Here is a 21,931-nt window from a genome sequence, read left to right as displayed (position 1 = left end):
TGGAACGTCTCTGGTGACATCCCGCAAGCTACTGATGTCAGTGAAATTCAGAGAAATCGAAGCTCTGAAAGGACGTACAGTTTATGTGCAGGACCTCCACGGCTCAAGGCACTGAAAAAAGAAGCTGTGAGAGGTACTTGAAAAATTTCACAGAAACTGACAACCTTCACAGGCTGATCGAATAAGCCTGACGTATATTCGGTTCACAAGAAACTCGCAACTTGCACAGCATTGGACGTGAATACTTGATGGGAAAGATATCTGAAGAAATGGAAAGAGTCTGAAATCTTTTAAAATTCAATTCTGTCACGGCAGTTGATTGACATTCATGAGGTCAACCAGTGTTTGCATTTTAAATGCTCTGGTTCTTTCTTAATTATTTAAAGCAAAAACATTTCGTTATAGCAAACGCACGAGAGCTGAGCCTCGTATTATTGATCCTTGGGTACGTTGTACTCTTTCCTCTGTAAACTCTGTAAAGTGGTGAATGGATTATCGAGGTATGCAGTACCCACCCGTAAGAAGTGCATAAAATTTTCCCTATGGATTGTAACGTCCGGGCGAAAGGACGCGAGCGGACGTGTTCTGACCATGAAAGGTTCGCTTAAGCACTATCGCTCAGGTTTTTGCTGCGAAGAAAAGAGCTGGAGAGGTATCCAGCGCTACTGAGAGGAGATAAGAAACATTTTTTTGCGCATTACGTAGCGAGGCGAAATCTTGAAGGTAACGGAGCAATTCGACGACGGGGAAAGCTTCGAGGTATTTTCACCTAGCAGCGGAAATACGCGTGCGTAATTTTGGCTGTAAAGCATACCAAGATTCCAGAGAGAGGACTGAGTAGTCTCGAGAGCAGAGATGAGGAATGGAAGAGTAGAGGGAAGACGGTGAATGACGGGTGTGCCGTTGCAATATGCATAACCGAAGCTGGAACACGGAAATCCTCTTATTCGGGTGGTGGAGCAGCGGTGCTCTAAATCATTCATACCTTGAGCTGTCTTAGATTACTAATTTACACGTGCCTGATTGGTTTACGACGCTGGTTTCTCAAAGATGGTTTAAATCGAGCCTTTGAACCACGCCGAAAGTATTCGGTGGTCATTAAAATCAGTGAAGATAACTCGAAACAGGCACTGAAATCCGGAACCTAAGAGCCTTTAATCACATAATGTTGAAACATGGAAACGTTAAGGTGACTGAAATTGATGTCCCGAGATGCAGAAAGGGCTAGAATTTATCGAGAGTTGGTTGTTTAGAAAGTTGAAAGGCACTTGTGTCTAGAGTTGTTGAAGAGATATAATGTGATTAAAAAAGATCAGGCAGATCAGAATTCGTATCACAACACTGTCTGCTAGATCTAAGATACGTTTGTTAAAACCCAATTAACTCTTTGCTGCAGGAGAATGAAACGCAACAAGCACCACGATAAAATCTGGTTCAAAAATAACTTCATTCCCGATTCATGCACCGCGCCACCACGAAAAATCCCGCTTATCTTCAAAGCAATAGTCAAGCGTCTGAAACAGGCGGCAACACGATCCAATAGTAATTTCCTGAAAACTCTTCAAGCTGGTGGCGCGGTAGCAGTTTTCGGAAAGCGGTGTTCGTAACCTTGGGAAATGAAATGACGTCGAATCGCGAAGGATATTGACTCTCTGCATCACCCTCCGAAAGAAGGCTGAACAACATGTCTTGAAGTGTATCCGAAACTCTTGAAGCGACGTCTATCGCCGCCTCAATTGATAGTTTCCAGCTGTTCACCGAGTCATATTGGCTGCTGGCTGTTTCCTCCCTGAGGTTCCCGAAGTCGGTGAGGGCGAGTAAACGATTGGCCCACTCCGCCCCCCCCCCCCCCCCCCCCTCTCACTTCACTGCTACCCTCGCTCTCGTCGCTACTTTAGGCACTCACATTGATTTGTTTCCTGGTTCTGGTTTATGGCCTAGCGAAACAGACACCCGCATGGATAGCAGCCAGGTTGTAGATATCCACAAGTAAGTAGCCCCCCCGCCAATAAAACCTTTTTACCTCGTCCCCCTAGCCCAGCTTCCGTTTCGTTCTTACTAATTCAACTCGTTCCATTACTTTAACAGTCCTGCGCAGAGTCTTTCAAGCGTGTAAGTCGTAAGATAGCTACTTGGGTGAAGCAGGGGTGGTGCGCACTAACAATCGCAGGACTACCAACTTCCGACATCGAGGAGAGCCAAGCTAACGAGGGTAAAAGAAGTTTTATGCTTCTCGAAGGAACAGAGGAAGCAGAAGAGTTTGAACTAAGACTTGTGCTTCACGACAAGCTTCGCATGAAATGCGGTTGCCGTAAACACGCGCGATGTCGGAAATGTTGATCATCCTTTTTGAGGTTGTTGTCGAAATGTTGAGCCTTGTTTCTTCTGCAACTCTTTCCGGCTTGTGCAAACGCAACAATCGAATTCCATTGTTGTTCAATGGAATCCTGGGGTATAAAATCGCCGACAAATTTCGCTATTGAAAGATTCAGGCAAACGTGGGATGTGTGAGTTGACTGCATGCCTGAGAGGAAACTGGCTGAGGCCTAGACCGGGCCTGCAGGGCATGTATACTACGGTTTTTGGTATAGCCGATGGCAAACACTTGGCGCTGGAGCAGAGGGGCCACTTTACGAGCCACTGGGGGTTCGAGTAGTCAGTTTATCGAGTCTCTGAGGCCATTCAATGAACGCCCGTTTAGCCTGGCGTTGTATCGCGTGAAACGAGACGCGGAGACGACCGGTCGAACGCTTGAACCGCCCCCTTGTACCATGGAAAACCGGGTATTTGCCGATAATGAAAAGCGGTCCTCTTGACAAATGGCTGGCTCAGTGGCCGGAAGAAGAGAAGGAGAAGCGCTTTCCGCCAACCGGAATTTCGCGAATTCTGTTACATTGCGATCATCGAATTTCATTACGTGACGGAAGAACGAGCATCGAAGAGCTTGGATTTTAGATTCTAGGCCGAAATGTTTTGATCATAGTTCTGGATTCTTCAATTCCCGCTGACGGTTTGTCTTTTTTGAAAATCGCACGGATCTCTGAAAGTGCATTAGGGGTTTAAGCATCGCGTTCCGCAACAGAATTCTCTTCGCATCTTTGTACCTCCAAAGCTTCTGGTCGTTACCAACTTCGGTTACCCTCAGATTAAACGAAATTATAATATCTCATTGCCTGGTGATGTACGCATCCTTGTTTAGTCTAGGAGAGGAGAATTTACGGGCTCCTTACGGGCGCTCGTCTAATCCATAGAATCTCAGTAAATCGGTGAGGCTCCCCACGTGCGCCAAAGAGACATCATCAAATGGAGGATAAACTCCAGCTGGCAATAGACCAGACGGTCTCTCGCCGCCTGCTAACCATCCGCACCGCTCGGATATCGCCTTGTTGTGACGTAATTGAATCCAATTCGAAACACGCTTCGCTATTTAGCCCGAAACATAAGCCACAGACCCGCGAACAGCGTCCTCAAAGGGGATTCGGTGGATCACTTTCCGTCGACGCGAGGAGTCGGAGTGCCAAACTTTCTTTCTCCTGCTATTTTTCCCCAGTGAAAATCATGCCGCCAATCCAGCCGCTAGAAACGGCTCGGATTCCTCTTCCAAAGACTTACTGGAATCTTGGGGTGATCTCAACGAGCAACGAAGTAGTTATACGGGAACATGCAGGACCCCTGGACAAGTGACGGCTGAGGGGCTAGGGTAGATCCCAGAGTACCGATAGGGGCGACAAATTTCGAGAAAAATATGCTACCCTCACCTTGACGCAGGTCCCTTTTCACCCTCGTTCTCGCTCGGGCAGGTTAAATGGTGATGAGAAAAATATCTAAACGTAGATCACGGCTGACAGCGCAGCTAAATGAGTTTGAAATGTTCACCCGCCTCACGCCGCGTGATGGGGGGAAATTCTTGGGCTGCATTTTCAAGACGAGTGGTTGCTCCCCGAGTTTTTATCCCGTTGAGCGCCGTCTGCGATTGCCGTTGTTGGACGCATGCGAAACCCGTAAGTCATCCCCCACGACACTTATTGACTCTTGGCCCAGAATTGAAAAGTGGGTTGAAACTCCGGACGAAAGACCCTTTCGGCTCCCGCGCGCGTCGCATCGAAGTACGGAGGACCATTTATAACGCAGTCAGTTTCGAGGAGGTAATAAGACCGACGACCGGCTGGCTTCTCGAGGGATGAAAAATAGCGCGAAATTTTGAAACGCATCAGGACTTAATAAACCGAACTATGCCCGTTAACTCGAGGCGAGAGTGATGAAAAATGCACCAGTCACCCGCTGTACCAACCCTCCGAGCGACGGGTGCACTCACCTTATTCGACTGATGCCCCTGCGGAAAGGTCTCTAAATATTTCACCCCGCACTTGCGGTTGAACTCCGTCGACCGTGCAAATTTCAAGGTGAACCCTGCGGGATCCTTCCGAATTTGGATAGCGGTAAGGAAAAAAAGGGAGACCGGAATTGCGGAAGCGGTATATTAAATCTGTTTCACAAAAGCAAGTCCTGAAGGTGGTTCTGATCTATGTTCTTCGTTCGGCCCGGGCTGTTCAGGCAATGAACGCCTCTCGAGAGGACGACATTTTCTTTTCCGCATGGAAACGCACTGTCGCCAACAAATGCGCAGACTCGGTGATTTATACGACATACGTTACATCGTCGAAGCGTGGAGAGCGCATAAGCACAGCGCCATGTGACGCCAGTGCGAATGGAGTTTAATTTTAGACTCTCAAGCATGGCGCATGGTGAAGAAAAATTCGATGCATTCATTCTCGGGGGACTTCTCTTGATATCACAGTCGGGTCCTCAGATTTACTCGCGATATTCAAACCGCGCAGCCCTTCAGTCTTTAACCCGCAACAAACCTTCTTGCGGAAAAAGCAGCAAAATGGCGTCGAACGGAGCGATCAGCTGATCAGGAAGAGGAATCTTGCACAAACTGTTGCGCTTTCATTACGATAGGACGAATGGTTAGAGGGTTAAAATCCGGGTGATAAACCATTTTCATAACACAAACACACACATTAAAGTTGCAATACATGTACACGGATCTCAATAATGCGAGAGAATTGGATTTTTTTCACGGGAAATAAGTTGCGGCAGTATTGGAAGAACCTCGAGAAGAACGAGCGAATGGAAAGAAGAGGCGATATTTAGATCGCAGTCTTATTCGAATCTGAACCCTCGGTGAATCTCGTCACTGCACTTTACTCGGTGCGTTGTTTCCCCCGACTTATTTCATTCTCACTACCACGGACCATTTAGCGTTAATATTTAGGGAGTTATTTTCGCGCAGCTTGACTACTTTTTGACCCAGCCCGGGTAGGAAACGGCTCATAAACGTCGTGGGTGTTGGGGGTGGTGGCGGCGGCGGGTCGTCGGAGGCGTAAGCCCTGGCATCGGTATTCGACAGCTGTTACGCCCACGCCGAAACTCCGTGCGGTGCCAACGCTCGTCGAAGCCGCGTTCCGGGTTTGACGGAAAGAATAACACCGCTTGGGGCCCCCGACGAATGCCACCTGTGCCGTCGCTTTTATGAGGGATCTAGCCGAGCGAGGCTCCCACCCACAGTCTCGCATTGCCGCCATTTTATCACCGGTATATACGCTCGCGGCCCTGCGGTGCGGCTTTAAATTTCTCCGGTATTTCCGGTTAGAGCTTTTATTTCCCAACTAGAACCGTTACCTTGCGGAGGGACTGAGCCTCGGAGTCCTTCTTTGGAAGTGGAGGAAGATGACGGAATTAATTTTTAGACTTACGAAAATTTTAATTGCCGTTATGTTCGGATATATTTTCACCGCGATCAACTAAGCTCGACATACTTTGCATACGTAACTCTACAGCAATCACGAGTTAGTTCGTCGAATAAAGTTTTCACTTGACTTTCATGGACCAGCGATCATTGATTTACGATATTCACGTGAATCAATTTTTCCGATTCTTTTGCATGCGTATAAAATACGAGGCAACGGTTTGCAATTAAATTTTTCGTTAATTACCGTGTTTCGACGAACAACTCAAACGCCTTACTGCTCTTGAAATGTACTGCAATTATGCTTTTATAACAGTTCTCAATACTCCCGCACACATGCACACATAGCCGTGTGGTAACGGAGTGCGTTGGGCGTATAATTGCGAAACCGTATAACATTATATTTCATTTGATTTACAGATCGTGCTTCAGAAGACGGGAATTAGGGTCAAGTTGGCAAATATGTAGCGGAAGTATATGATACGCTAATTGGAAACGTTTTTATTTAGGTACGAATGTTATATAACTGTGTTTTCATTGAAATTGAAAATGGTTATTTTTTCTTTTCCACTTTTCCGTCAATAGACGGTAACGCAAATTCGTTTTACTGTACACACATCTCGGCACATACACACAAGGTTCTTCTGCTTGAACTATTTTTAATTATCTCGGAGTTTTATTTTCCAGCTAATTTCTCTCAGTCCCTCAATGTAGCCCAAAAATCCTTGGTATTAAATTTAATTCAAATCACTTTTAATGCGGAGATACGAAAAAATTCACGAAATTTACATTTACATTTTGTTAACCACTGGACTATGAAGCCCTGGTTAAATGAGTGTTTTTTTATTTTTTAGCTAATTTCATTTCTCATCTCTCTCTTTGTATTCTATTTCATCGCCATATCCCAAGATCCTTGACTCTGCATCGGTGCATGATGACAAACCCTTCTTATGATTTGTTCTTTGTTTTCCCCTTTCACCCTGTTTGTGTTCAGTTGTTTATTTTAATAATCTATTGGTCTCCTTCTTTTCTCTTCTAAATTACCCCTTGAATAATTCATCTCCGGGTTCTCCATGAATTTATATTAAATATTTCATACGAGCGGTTCGTCTAATTTTAATTTCGTTTACGCGTGAATAATTTCACCACGTTACAAGCTCCGTATGAAACCGACTTCATCGGTGACTTCAAGCTCCCGGCATCCCGGAAAAGGGTCGGCACTTTCCTCGTGCTCAGCTGCTCAAACCAGGACTGTTATACCTTTGGGAACGAACGAGGCAACCAAAATACCAAAATTCTCTTCGCGCATAATTTTCATACGCATACAAGCAATTGTCCAGCAACTAGATTCACCGGAATCGTGAATATAGATCAGTGCCGTGAAATCCGTGCCTCAACAAAATTATACCAACTGCTGTTTCCGTAACGTAAAGTAAAATCGACACATGTTCCAAACAATCTAACTTTCAAAATCACGTTCAACAAATCAAGATGATTTTCATATCGTGTATTTATTTTCAGTTCTTTTTTTTTTATCTTCATTCTGCTCCAATGCCGTTACATCAATTGAAAACTAATCTATAATCATGTTGACACCTTATTTCTACTCGACTTGTCGAGATCTATTTAGTCAAAAGCTTCCAATAATCGTCCAAAAGCGGCACAACGTATTAATTTATATCAGCCAGACAGACGTTTTTACTCCTAAAAGAACTTGACACAGCATGCAGCGCGGAGTTTACTTAAATACTTCAGTTATGCACTCTGAAGTGGAATCGGTGGACTCTGGTAGCTGCCGCATATGTGTGCCGTAGCGTGGAAATGGCTAATCCAACGAATAAATAATCGCGTACACAGAGAAACGTCAGCGATGAGCAACAAGTAAAACGGGCGGTGGTTGCGTCCCTGGGAGATTCAGCCTGACGACTCGACGTCGAAACTGCAGCCTCAGTCATCGTCTATTTCACTTCACCGTTTCGCGAGGATTACTTCGGAGAGTTAAAAGCAGCCCGCCGCCGTCAGAATACACGGAGAATGCTCTCCGGGTAAAACGAGAGGAATAAAAAATGTTGGCCGGAAAGCACGACGATATTCCAGTCGCTAGAAAAGCTCGATAATTTTCCAACCACGGGGCTGTGCATAGCGTATAACGGAAATCCTCAGAAATTTCTAGATCGGTTGTTGAACTTCGGACAATCCCTGCAGAATTCGGAGAGTTTGGAAGTTAGCTTTCTACTCCCAAAGCGCCAGGTTCGAACTCGTGATCTCAGCGAAAAGTAATCGAGCTTTCAAGTATTGAGAACCGAAACGAGGTTATAAGCGAATACGACTGTTCACCGAGGCCGTTTAAGCAGCCTCTGCGTAACAATTTCACGTTGAATGGTTTGAATTTTCAGTGTATAACCCCATAAAGTTGAAAGCCGCTTCGCGGCTGAAATTGGCCATACCAGTTAGCTCTGCAGGTTCCGCTTTGTGGGTGCGGCTGTGTAATATCAAAGAAACCCGGCAGCGTACCGCGAATATAAGCGCTTTCGGAGTGTAGAGTGATAAATTGACTGGAACAAAATACCAAAGCGAATATAAAAGTTTGAGGATCGATCGATCAAATGTGCTTTAAATTCGAATTGTCAATCGTTTCGTCTTCACTGTGCAAGCTCATCTTGCCGTCCGTCCGCACAAGAGTTTAATATGTTACACTGGTATGAGTAATATACCTGTAATATGTAACCAAGAGCTCACTTCCGATCAGATTTGTGACTCCTCGTAAATATCGTCCAGTATGCATCGCACAATACCCGTATATGTACATGTACACCTCACACAGCACACGTATGGCTGTATAAAGTCGGGATGACGGTCCGCTTTTATTACTTTCCCTGAAAATATTTTACCACCAACGAACATGTGTCTCTGGAATTTTTACCCTCCTCCATATCGGTGTCCGGTCTCTCACGTTGGTGTTGTTTAACAATTTTGAAACGTCCGTCGCGACATCTCAGAGACACCGCGAAGCCCGACTGACAAACTGAAGATGAATCCTTTTCGCGAAACAGTTGCCGCTGCACTCCAGCTAAAAGCATTCGTTGTTCTGTAATTCATCACAATTTTTACCACGGTTATATCGCCAGACGAATATCGTCCATCGATCGGTTTTACTCGCACGGCTCTCGGCAACATTCAGTCGGGTTCTTCTCAAACCTGAGTCTCGAAAATTTCTACTCGACACTCGAAGAGAAAAAGAGCTTTCACTCTGTCGATATAACCATCGACTTGATTCGCATATCGTTTCAACTGTAAAGCTTTCCTTTATCTCCATCTAAAAGTAATTATTTGATTTTTTTTTTCTTTTTCTCTTCTCATTTTTTCCGTGAGGTTGTTGGCCCTCGATTAAGCTCCGGGGTTTACACTGTCATGAATAAACAAAACCCCGTTTAAAATGCCGGCGACGGTTATACAGGCATTATGTAGACGGGTTACATATACATACATATTTTTGTTTGCGTTCTAACAATCGAATCAATTTTTGGGAACAACCCAACCAGCCACGATCTACATAATCCAAACAAATGAATTTAAAATTTGAAAAGGGTTTCGGGGGTTGCGTTTCCCGTTCGTCCGTCCGTCAGTTTGTCCGTCTCTCTGTTTGTCCGTCTATACGTCTCTGTACCTCCACTTTTAGGGGTACGTGAGTGCGTGCCACGAGTCGTGACGTGGTTGCAAACAAAACCTGCTTTTTCTCGCCTGACCATTCATTTTCAAAATGGAATGGAAAACCCGTGCCAAATCATAAATTCCGAAAATTTTCGAACCTCCGCTCTCCGTTCGATTGACAATGACTTGTTTGTCAATTATTCGCAAATTTCATCCGTCAACAAGAGCGGCGATCAATCGCTTACAACATCATCGATCATAAATAAATATGCATTTCTCATTATAGGGTATAATTAATTTCGAAGCCTCACAGGCTGCACATTTTTTGAGTAGTTAATTTGCGTCACTCTGAGTTTGAGAGGATTCAGTTTTTTTTCCCCCGTTCCTTGATGCATACAAAGTGGTAAGGTTTCAAGAAGATTACACAGTGTAATTAGCTAAGAAATGATTAAAAAAAAAAAAAAAAACCAGAGATAACGAGCTTTAGCGACTATTATTATCACGATGAAAAGTACAGTGAAATTCATTCAACGCGTATAAAGCCTTCGCGTTTCTTGGTACCTTTGGTGAAACGAGGGCAACGTGAAACGAAAGGATTGAAATTTTAACGAGTAGGATAAAAACAGTGCAAGGGTCTGCTGAAAGCATCAATGACTCGAGTGGTAACAGGTAGGTGATCCTCTGGTGGGAGGATTTACAACTTTCGAGTGATTAAACAGTGGAAAAAAGTACAAACAGAGACGGAAATCGAATACCCAGCTGCCTCATTACGCGCATACCAGCTCTAATCTTCTTCTCTGAAGCTGCAAAGTCGTTCCAGGTACGAGAATGCCGCGAGCTTTACGGACCGGGGTTCTTCTTTCCTTTGCGCGTTTTGCGGGCTTCGTTTTTTTTTTTTTTTTTTTGTTTTTTCCTTTCCTCGCCAATTAACCAAGTTGTTACCTACGCTGCTAATTAAGGGCTTACGCGTCACGCGTTCATCCTGTGGGAGGGGAAAAACGAGGTGAAGAAAGAAAAAAAAAATTCGTTATCCGTTTACCCACGGAAATACATCGACCCCTCGGAAATTATCGGAAAATTTAATCAAGCGGGTGTTCAAGAGCTTTGATTATCTTTGCAATTTCACTCGGTCAGGCTCTCTACCACTTTTTCCGCATCATAAATTATCCCAACTGCTGTCGTGTTAAAAATTACTTTCAATTTCTCAATTTTCTATTTTTGATTTTGCAACAGTTGACGCAAGCTCTTTGGCGTAAACTTTTTCAAAGCGATTGAAGATAAATAGAGTATTTTCACATATTTGAACTACGTTGAAAAATATTTTCGCTAACGGAATGTTTTCCAATCTACTTCGGAATGTTATCTCTGATAGTGAAAAAAAAAAAGAATTTAACGTCTACACGTTACATGTTTCGCTTTTCATTTTAGTCAATTTAAAACGTAGGTTCTCCTTTCTTGATATAATTTCAGTTTAAAATCGTGTGTTATGTGTAGGGAATGTATCAATGAATTTTTTTTTTTTAATACATACAAAATAATGAGAGACGACGAGCGAAGGGAACTCGAACTGTAGAGTATGGGTAGCAATTAATATTAATCCTTGGTAGAGCTTTGGCATTAATATCAATGTGGGATACCGCCATACTGGATACAGGTATACGTATATATACTCAGGGAGGCTTCGAGCTTGCTAAGCTTAGCGGATTCCCTCCCAAAATCGGACGATTTAATCAAGAGGGTCCGAATTTTCGACGCTGCTCTCCGAAATCTGCCAACTCTCGGCATCTGCCGTCCGTCAACTTCCCGTATTATGATCTTGAATCAGGTCTCGATCGTGACGCGAAGTAGACGATGTAAAAACCGAGACGATTGATCAGACGATGATTCATCATCTGCACTTTGAAATATTTATTCGGACCGCGTTGCGGCGGTATTCGATTAAGAAAATCGCGAATAGAGCGAACTCTCGATAGTTCCCCGATCCCGCTGGTTCATCAGCCCCGAGGAAAGGAAGTTACGTAGAGTCTACCGCAAGCGCTTACCGGATGCAAGGAAAAAAAGCTCCGATCGGTGGAACCTCGCGTAGTTGATGCAAGTATCGGAAACATCGGCGGAGGGGAGGGGGTATCTTCGATCAAAATAAATCGCTCCTGCGTGAAAAACGATCCTGTCGCTGCAGCCCGCCGAAGGGTGTTGAATTTAAAACGGATTCAGATTGAATCGTCAGGTTAAACGTGCCGAGGGATTTCGACTCGCTATCAGCTTGACGCGGTGCCCATGAATAAATTCTTAATTTTTCAGGTCCGCAGACCGAGTTCCGAAGCCATTAGCCCGCGGGCGCTCCGAGTTTGCCGCGTCGATTTGAGCTTGCGGCATAATGTTACGCGTGTGCAATTTCACGCGGAGCTTCAACGAAACGCTTATAACGTCGAAGACGAAGATTCGCGAAGTAGAACGCCTTCGATCGCGGTTCGCGTGTAGGTGCGATGACGCTGAAAAGCTTCGTTTCGCGAAAAGCATGAAACACGAAGCGCTGGAGAGAGAAATGAGGAAAACGACAGCAGAGCCTAATCCTAGACGACCTACTCGTCGTTGACAAAGCGAAGCTCTCAGTGGAAAGGCAAAGACACCGTCATTACTCTTAATACAAACGCGTACAGGGCATTATTATACGTTATACGGAACCCGCCGGTCCGGAAAATGTTTCAACAGTTCAACCCTTCTTCCGCGATGAGAAAATATATCGCTTAGATTAATAACGATTACACAAGCACGGCGTACGTTATTTAATCATCCAACAGGCTGGACTTATAATTTCTCCACGCAAATACATCAAATTTTGACTTCATTCCTGCTCGCACAAAGAAAAAAATGAAATAAAATAGAGAGAGAGAGAGAGAGAGAGAGAGAGAAGAAGAAGAAAAAAAGATACTTAACATTCGTCCGACGCCATGTAATGAATTTTCCTCACAGCCGGCTGCAATTTGAATTCTAACCACGTGAACGTGGAGCTTTTCGATTGAATACTTTTCACGTGCCTTACGACTCGTGAGAAAAAAGAGTAGAGATATATATATACACATATATGTATATATATATATATATATATATACGGAGCTGGAAAAATACAAGGAGAAAAGAGGCATGAATTTTTAACACCCGCAGTTAGCGACGGGGAAGTACAAATGGCTATCACCTTGTATGTTCAATAATGCAGACGGGGTCACGTTAAATATGTAGACTTCGGGCGGCCGCTATATCCTGCAAGACTTTAACCCCGAGGGTCTGTCCAAGAGGCAGAACCCGGCTCACCGGATAAGAATTAATCAAATCGCATTCCTCCACCACGTGCCAGTTGACCTTGCCTCCCTCGAGACCCCGTGACCTAGATGTGCGAGAATATCTCATTGGGGGGGGCTAAAAGAGTGCGTCGATGAATGTGAATTTCTCGCGAGAGAAACTGATCCTTATTCGGGGTTTCGAGAGACTGCGGAGAGGGAGAGAAATTAGCCCGAGGAACATTTTTACGCTTTCCGCGAATCGTGTAACGACGCAGGCTAGTTTTCATGCTGGTATAGAAAATTCTTCACGCCGTAGAGATGATCTCTGCATACAAGCAGAGGCGGACAAAAAGGCGGTGGTCAGACAAAGGAAATGCCGTGGGAAGCGTCGAGATTCACTTCGCCGTTTCTATCGGAAGCATCGATATTTCGCCGACTAACACGAATATGCTAAACGAAGGCGTGCGTCGAGTCGCAGAGGAGGAGAAGGAAATTGAAATTTCATATCCAGCAGCAGGTATTCCGATGGAGAAACGAGCGATTTGACTCACAAGGACTGGTTGTGCAGTGAAGTAGCTGAGTTTACAAAAAAAAAAAAAAAGGGCAAGAAAAATTGAAGTCCTCTTGGGCCAAAATAAGGAGAATCGTGTTTCGGCGTTTGCAATGAATAGGCGTTCGTTATTGAGAAAAAAAAAAAATCTTAAAAAACTGTTTTCGACGTTTTCCCGAAAAGCGTTCTATTTATTTGTAATCGAACAAATGTACGGAAAATATTTGGAATAACAATAAATATGAGAGAATTTTTATATTATTTTTTTCTTGGAATCGGTTCGTCTATAATAAACGCGACCTCTTTTTGTCAGTGGGACTATTTTTCTACGGGGTAAGAAGAAAATCGCTCTGCGCAGGCGTTCTTAGGTATTCAGGAGCAGGATGAAAGTTTTATATCCAACCAGGAGTGCGTTGCGGCTGCGGGTGGTACGTGTATACAATTTGTTTGTTAAGAGAACCCCGAGGAGAGAGGAGGAAGAGGAAAAGAGAGGGAACGAGGCCTGCTGCAATTAGGAAGTCCTTGCTACGCCAAGCGCGAAAACGAGGTTAACTCTCGCTGTCGACGGAGATTTAATATCAGGATATTTCCGCGGAGCCGAAGGACCGCGAAGAGATAAGGAGGTCCTCCCTACCTCTTGATTATGTTTATGAATTCCTGAATCGCCGCCGCCGCCGCCGCCGCCGTTTTGAGGTGTTTTATCAGAATCTCGCCAACGACGCGAAGACAAGCTCCGATATTAGGTCTCATTCTCCGATTGCTGTCCTTAATGGGCGTGGGCTGTGTAAACGCCGGTACCTGGATTATTGTAAACGCAAGGACGAGGCGGGGCGGAGCGAAGCTCGGCTAGAGGGCTGCGAGTTGTTCAAAGTGTAGCTACGAGGGGGAGGGAAGGACCTTCAAAGGCCGTCATTTGCATTCGGGATTACCTACGGATTACGGGCTTGATTCAACTTATTTTATACCTTTCACAACGAAGGAGCGAAGAGGGGCGGAGAGGAGAGGAGATGAGAGGAGAGAAAAAGGGGGAAACGCGAAGACGAATCTATCGAAGGACGAAACTGGGGGAGGAGACGTCCTCTGTATAAAGAAATTGGGTCAACGGATTACAGAAGACTTTTCCCCGAGAAGTGCTCCGAAATTAGTTTACCTTTGAAAACCAATTTCGCTTTGTTTGTTTGGGTGTATAGGTACGTCTTCTTTTTAACCGTGTATCCTTGCAACATCCTGCGGCTACAACCCCCGCATGTTAAAATAATAATTTCAACCACGATTACGTTGTTCTTCGATCCGCCGTATGGTCTCTGTTTCCCTTTTTACTTGATCCAAATTTTGGAAAGAATTTACTTATACAACTTTTGGTTCGCCATTTTGACCAAACACCGGCGCTTTCATTACTGGATGAAATTCAACCCTAGATCTTAAGTTGTGTACTCCTTGCACTTGAGGTTTTTTCATCGATAAACAAAGGATTCTGAAGTCTGGAGATGGATGTAGTTTGCGAGTTAAACTCTCCACCCTGTTATGGTTGCCGAGATGAAAGTTAGGATCTTCGTTTCTCGAGCTAACGATCTTCGGAAGTGTTAACGAGATTTTCGCCGCGGTGTAAAACTTGGAGATTATAATTTAGTGGGACAAAAGTTTGCCGTCAGTGTACAACGGAGGTTGACGAAGCGCGTAAAATCGATGATCCTGATGTTTATTCGACTTTTGTAAACGGTGTTCAAGTCGTGCGTGTACTGCACTTCCCACTCGAGCTAATAAAGCTAAGCTAACCCAACTCCGACGATAAGAATTTATTTGAGAAATATCAGTGAAAAATGTATCGACGAATGCCTCGGGGTATTTTGATCTTGATAAAACCAAAGCGAGAGGTAAAGTCTCCGCCATTTGTGCGAGAGCGAAGCTGCGGCATCCTATCAATCAGGTTTTAAATCGCGAAAGTTGAAGTGGCGGGCATTCAGCCCCTTGTACGTATAAATCAGCCGATGTGTTTCAAGTTTTTCCAACCGGCTTTTGAGGGTCGCGAACCTCCAGACGAATGGGGTTCATACTTCACCCTTGCAGCTTCCCGGTGGACTCGACAGTCGGCTGTTTCTGTTACGAATCGTAATCCGCGGGCGACTTAACGCACGGCAAAACTACGGGATTCCAACCCTATTCGAGGGATGGAGGACCGAGGTGTCTTGGCATAGATGCACTGTTAAAAATTTCTGTATAAAACTTCCAACACTGTATTAGAAGTTTTTTTCGGATACGGAACAGGGAATTCACCATACATTTACTGTTTATTCGAATTACAAATACAATACATTTACTACACGATTTAGCAATTTCAAATTACTTTTTAGTGATTTTCCTATATACTTTGGTAGTATGAAAAATGTTCATTGTGAATTTAAGACAAATACATTATAATTTATGTCGCTGCATCGAATTCGTAAATTTGTAACTTGATTTTGTCAATCTATTAATAAATTGACAGTCATTTTTAACAGTGTGTACGAATTGCATATTCTCGCAAGAAAAATGACCAACTGTAAAGTATATACAGTGTCGGTGAATTTTCACAGAGGAAGAAGTGGTTTATGTGTCGAAAGTAATTTTCAAAAATTATGCATTTTTCTTTTTGCCTTTTTTAGTATCCGCTCACGCATCTGTTATAAATATTCAATTTTCAAAACTCCTAAGAAAGTAAACACAAGTCGGTCAATTCCGCATTTTCTAGATAACATCAATTGACTGTGGATATTACGTTTTGACACAAGCCGTGCAAAGTAAGTATTAAAAAAATTGTGCGGACAATTCGAAAGAATTTATATTCAGATATTCCTAAGCTTATTGAAAACGAAACTATGAAAGCCCACAAAGAATTAGTTGGGAATTTAAAAACAACGTTTATTCTACGTTAGAGATGTCGTTTTTTACATAATATTGATCCACCATATCGAATTTGGCAATAGGCCAGGTAAGATTACTTAGATTGAGATTTATTTTATCTTGTTTTCATTTTCAAAGCTTGTATTTTTACTTTCTAGTTTTTCAAATTTTGGTTTTGTATTTGTAGCTCCTGTTTGAGACAGATTGTCTAATCTTGTTAAGGATATCAGTAAAGATTAATAACAACAGTACTAACGAAGAATTACAGCGATCTGCGGAAAGATTTTTGAAACTTATTACGCAAAAAAACCAAATTTATTCTTCTCAACAAGCCTTTCTTCTACTTTTTCTTAATCTTAAACGCCCCGCGGTAATACAAAAAAAACTTCCGAGAAGTATTTCCTTTCAAATATCGTCGTGTTACAAGTTGAAATACCAATTTATTTCATCCATCGTGGTTGTTCGTGAGGGTTTTTTTTGCGTTGCGCCCTTCATTCACTTTCTTTCTTTTTTTTTTTTTGTTTCCCTAAGCAAGTCAGGAGCTCAACTGTCAGTCATCGTTACGTCGAGACGTGTTTCGAATAGAAGAGAGCGCTCTTGTATCTCAGGAATTTCGACTTTTTTGTAAACATCTGAGAGTTTGTGAGTCAGAGAAGTCGACGGTTAAATAACTATAATACACAAAATCGTAGAGTGGTTGAGAATCACCAGATTATTATTACACAGGTTGTAAAACAGCGCGAACGCGATGTCAAAGGAGGAACCGCATTACAGCACGAAGGTTGGTGGCAAAGACGATACCAGGAAAAAGAGAGAGAGAGAGAGAGAGAGGGATAGTTAAAAAAGAGAGAATTCATTCTGTAAAACGTGATAAAGAGAAAAAAAAGGAAATAAAAGAAAAGAAAAAAAAAAGAAAAAAATTAAAAACGTAACAAGAGAGGGACAAATGCTGGAGCATTTTCCGCCACTTTAACCGCCTCCGTTACGAAACGTCGGTGCAAGCGATGTAATGAAACTTTTCCAGCGTCAGATGGATTCGGCGTTGAGGTAGCGGAGAAAATATTTTTGCACCCCTGATTTTGCGAGCCCCTCATTCAGTGACCCCCCCCCCCCCCCCCCCCCCCTTCAAGGCTGGCAGGTAACCCTCGCCCGAATATCTACGTATATAGGCATAAATTCCGAGGGCTAAGCCTACGTACGTCTAAAATGCCGGAGGGGAAATATTTAGATACAAGTTGAGATATCAGCGAGAAAGAGCGCCGTCTCTCCCCACTGGGGATGAAAACATGCCCCGGGGGCGGAAAGTACATCAGCTACCTGATGCCGCAACGCGATCAACCGGCGCAACAGTCAAACCGAGGAAATTTTTCCCCGCGGAATGGACGCGTCCAACCAGATCTTAAAATGATGCGAAATTTACTGCCGGGGGAATCCGAACCGGAACGGTGTTTAATATGCGTTGCAATATTCGATTCACGGTTACACAAGTCGCGGTTTTATTCTGGGAGAGCAGTGCAAAAATTTGGCAAGTGAGGTGATTTAAAACTACACGAATTCGGACATTGTATGAGAAAAAGACAAAACTTCTTTAATCTATGAAAATAAAGTTTGTAAATACTCAGGTTTTGTAAAATTCATAAATGTTAATGTCGTTATATCGATATCAATGAATTAGGTATTCGTCTCAAGTAAGCTTGCATTTGACATGCGCGTACGAAATTACGGTGGTTTTTTTTGTCGTTCCAAATTATACGTGATTGTAATAAAAAAAAAAAACGACTACATCAAATATTGCTACTAAAACTGAAATACTATTTAAGCTGTATGTGTATGCACGTTTTATCACGTGATAAATTCACTCGAGTACATCGCTTCAATCGCGCTTAGGTGTATATTTGATATAAGTCCGTAAGAATAAGTTGAGGATTATTGTACGCGCAATCGTTTGAAAAACAAATTTTTTGCAAGCAAAATCGCACTGAACGCTCCGGGCACTTAAACTGCAGGTCGTAACTTTGCTCATATACAGTAAACGGCAAGGACCGCTCTCTCCTGATATCGCTCTAATTTCTCCCCGTTATTTACGTTATCTGTAATTACCCTGAATCGTAGATTATCCAAACTTTGATAAATTCCGAGTAGTAAAAAAAAAAATGTCACCCCACATTGAGTCGCGCTTGCAGGTTGTAAAGTTTTCCAGAAACAAGTCTGATTTTCTTTTTCTCGTTTTTCTTACGTCCACTCTGTGTTTTAGTTCTTGAAAAACAGTTGGCTGGTTGACTTTGCGGGGTTAATTTTTCTAACGAAGTAAAACGCGCATTGAAAACCCTCCGCAGTTACGTGTTTGACTCGGGAATAAATCGACTCGCCTATATTGTAACTTCCGCCGGCAAGGTGCAGCGCATATAACTTTCAGGAAAAGAAACGATACGGTATAATATCCAGCCACTAAGGTTATACGTGTACTTTCTGAAACTATTTTTTCGATATATCGAACGATCCAGTAACGGCGCAAGCTTCTCGTGACGCGAAGTGCTCCAAACATACACACGCACACTCGCATCTAGCTCTATTTATAATACATCTACGAAAATATTCAAGATGTATGCCTGTACACTTTACGACGGATGATGAAACGGCGATACGTAGCGCAGGTACGAAATGTCGACGACTTACCGATATGTGTGCAGGTGCTTCTTGGCGTCTCGGAAAATTTTAAGGGCCCGTTATCGTGCTACTGGTTCTGACATTTTTACAGACTTTATAAAATTTGACGCATATATTGACGTATGCCAACGCATAGATATTCACCTTACACACGGTCGGTTACCGTGTTGATGTAAAAGGGTTTTTTCCCGTCAATATCTACGACTCGTAGTTTTGAATAATGTGTCTCACTCTAGCTGAAAGTCTTTATTCAACATATTTTTGCCGGTAGCGCAGATGACGATCAGTTTTATTCCTTAGTTTTGAGTTGGCAATGCAGTCTCGAAGATGAACATTTTCTGATTATCGAACTATTGTATCACTGTGTAGAAAATAATAGCGAATAAACGTTCAAAAACTGGGTCTAAGAGCTTTAAATTATTTATTCAAACATCTACGAGGATAAAATGTGTGCGCGAAAAACAAGGGATTTGAGAAATTGAGGCGCTTGTTGAATTTTCAAGGTAAATTGCTTTGGCGCTACTTGAGATCGCAAAGTGGTCGGATTACACTTTGAAATGAGAGTACCATGCGAGCGAAAATTCTAAGCATACAATAAACGCGGCAAGGTATTGTATACATATAATATCGCGTCGCGGAAAATTTTGCGAATACTATAACCTACCTTTATAAAATATGTTGTAAGGAATTTGCCGGAACGATTAAATCCTTTCTCGTCGTTTTATCGCGAATAAAGCTTACAGCAAAGCAGCAGCAGGAGCAGCAGGGAAGTCGAGTTGTATGAAGAGATTTCAAAGAAACGACGAGCACCAGAGAAGGCGCGGAATATTTTATTCTCGAATCGTTGCCGTTTCTTGTCTCTGCGAGAACACGCGACGCGACGTTTCGTTGTAACCGTCTCAAGCGTCGCCTTACGTTAGCTATCGCGTTGAAGAAAGTGAAAGAGGTCAAAAAAGAAAAAAAAAAAAGAAAAAATTGAAGAAGTAAAACGAATCACAAGAAATAATAAAAAGCCCCAATAAAAACGAAAGCGAATTCGTTCGTGAGCAAGATTACAACTTTATTGAGCTACGTGACGTGCAGGGTTGAAAATTTCCTTCAACAATATAACTCTTGGAATCTGATGATATTCGGCATGACTTAACCTGTGTAATAAACCCTCGTTGAATAGCGTTCTCGAATGTCTTCAGCGCCCCGCCAATCCAAACGACAATTCAACGTCGGGAGGTCGGAAAGCAGCGCCATGCAACGAACCCCAAACCCTCTATAACCATCAAAGTTCGGTCAAGTAGTTTCTGTTGTCGCAGACTGCATGCGCTTCGTCTCGAATCTCGCGTTAATTTGCCCCTCGGACAGCGAGCGATTTGAGGAAAATTTCCGAACGCGTTGCTTCCGCGTTACTTTGGGCTGCAGGCCTCGCTTTTGGACGTCCGATGGAATTAATCTCGCGGATCAACTCCGCAGCGACGACTGACCGATGTTAATCTGAGTGGAAAAGGACGTGTGGCCGTCCCAGCTGCAAGCTCTAGGGGAGAGCTGGACGCTTTTCCGGGGAAAATGAGGACGAGGATTTTTATTTCCGGCTCTTCCAATCGACGTGTGTACCTTCGCTTGTTGATACTAGACACACTCTTCCGTGGAACGAGTGACGACGAGTGGATTCGGACTCTGCGTCCCGAACAGACAGATAGATAGATATAGATGGATGGATAGATAGACGAACGCAATTTCCTGGACAGTTGGAATTCCTCGAGAAAAACCTCCGGCTCTGTAGACCAGAGATTTACCACCTGTACATGACAGTGCGCTGTGCGGATGGAATAATTTCGAACCGACGTCTTCGTTCGCAAGTTGAGATTCGACGAGGAATCACTTCTTTCAAGTTTGAAACCGAGTGACAGGTGAATCAAAGTACAAAACAATCGACCGTCAAGGGAAACAGTTTTACTAATCTGTGCTTGCTTTCTATCAAAGTATTTTGGGTCGTGCTAGTTTCCAAACGGATCCAATCGTCTTCTCTAATTACTGTTTCGGGACTCGAAAGCGGAAATACAATTAGAGAAATTAGAAATCCCCGAGTATCGTCCTTGTTCACATCATAACCGAACTCGACCGACAATCGTTGCTTTTCTTTTTTCAATAAAGAGATTTGACGGAAAGCGAATCGAGACTGAAGGACAATTTTTAATTGCCACTACATCCCGAGGCTCGACCCTTCGCTCGGAGTGTAGAAACCGATTGCCGGTGGATAAAATGCCATCCGCTGTTGTCTCGTATTAATTTGTCTTTTATCGATGAACGGATGGCAGACAATGGGCTCATCACGGTTATAGGATTGACAATTCTGGAATTCAATTATACACAGGCCACGTGCAATATGATGAAAGGACCAGAAGTGCGATTTCCATTATAGAAATTGCGAACTTCGTCCGATGATGATCCCCACATCTCTTCAGCGCATGCTTTCATTACTCTTCTCAAAATTACTGGTGGACCACGAACCCTAATAAAACACTCGCATTTTCTGATTCCAGGTGAAGGTGATGCTGAGGGTGTCTTCGGGTGAAGGTGGAAGCTTCTTCAACGCCGACAAGAGGAAGAAGCAGGTGACTTTGGTGGACCCAGCATCAGCGCAGTCGGTTTCGGCCGAGGATCGAAGACCCACAGTAGCAGCCCCGAAGATGTTTGCCTTCGACGCAATATTCACGGAGGAAGATTCACAGGTGAGAAAAATCAGGAATACACAAATTTCACACCACCAAGGCAGTGGCGCGGAGTGTAAAGGCGCAGAGAGCTTTAAAGCGCAGTCGGTTATTCTTTGCATTCCAAGTTTCGGAGGAGGATGAGGATCCACTCGGGGATTCAATTCAACGTCTGATCATGCTCATGGCCTCGGCGCGTGGAGACGTTCCTGCCTCCCGCGTAACTAAACTAATTTCTCAAACCTCTAAGCCCGGTCCAACGTTACGTACAGTAGACCCACCATACCTGACCGTGCCAGCCAGAAACCCCATTGCAGTATAAGCGCCGCTCTTTACCACGATTTTACCCAGAACGTCGCCATGCACTTACGGTTTATGGATTATACACCCTATGCTCACTTGCTTTTCGGCGTGCCGGAACTGCTTTCACAGTTGCTCCGACTCGCTT

General features: G+C 43.6%; 1 protein-coding gene across 1 annotated transcript in view; it reads left to right on the top strand.

Moving 5' to 3' along the window:
* Nucleotides 1-21,931, top strand: part of LOC107217886 — a 309,627-nt gene that overhangs the window by 256,451 nt on the left and 31,245 nt on the right. Inside the window, exon 8 of the mRNA XM_046735990.1 lies at nucleotides 21,316-21,504. Coding sequence (XP_046591946.1) covers nucleotides 21,316-21,504 — 189 coding nt within the window. The remainder of the gene's footprint in view (nucleotides 1-21,315; nucleotides 21,505-21,931) is intronic.

This window comes from Neodiprion lecontei, chromosome 3 (genome assembly GCF_021901455.1).
Source record: "Neodiprion lecontei isolate iyNeoLeco1 chromosome 3, iyNeoLeco1.1, whole genome shotgun sequence".
NCBI lineage: Eukaryota > Metazoa > Arthropoda > Insecta > Hymenoptera > Diprionidae > Neodiprion > Neodiprion lecontei.
This window is presented reverse-complemented; position numbering and strand designations above follow the sequence as displayed.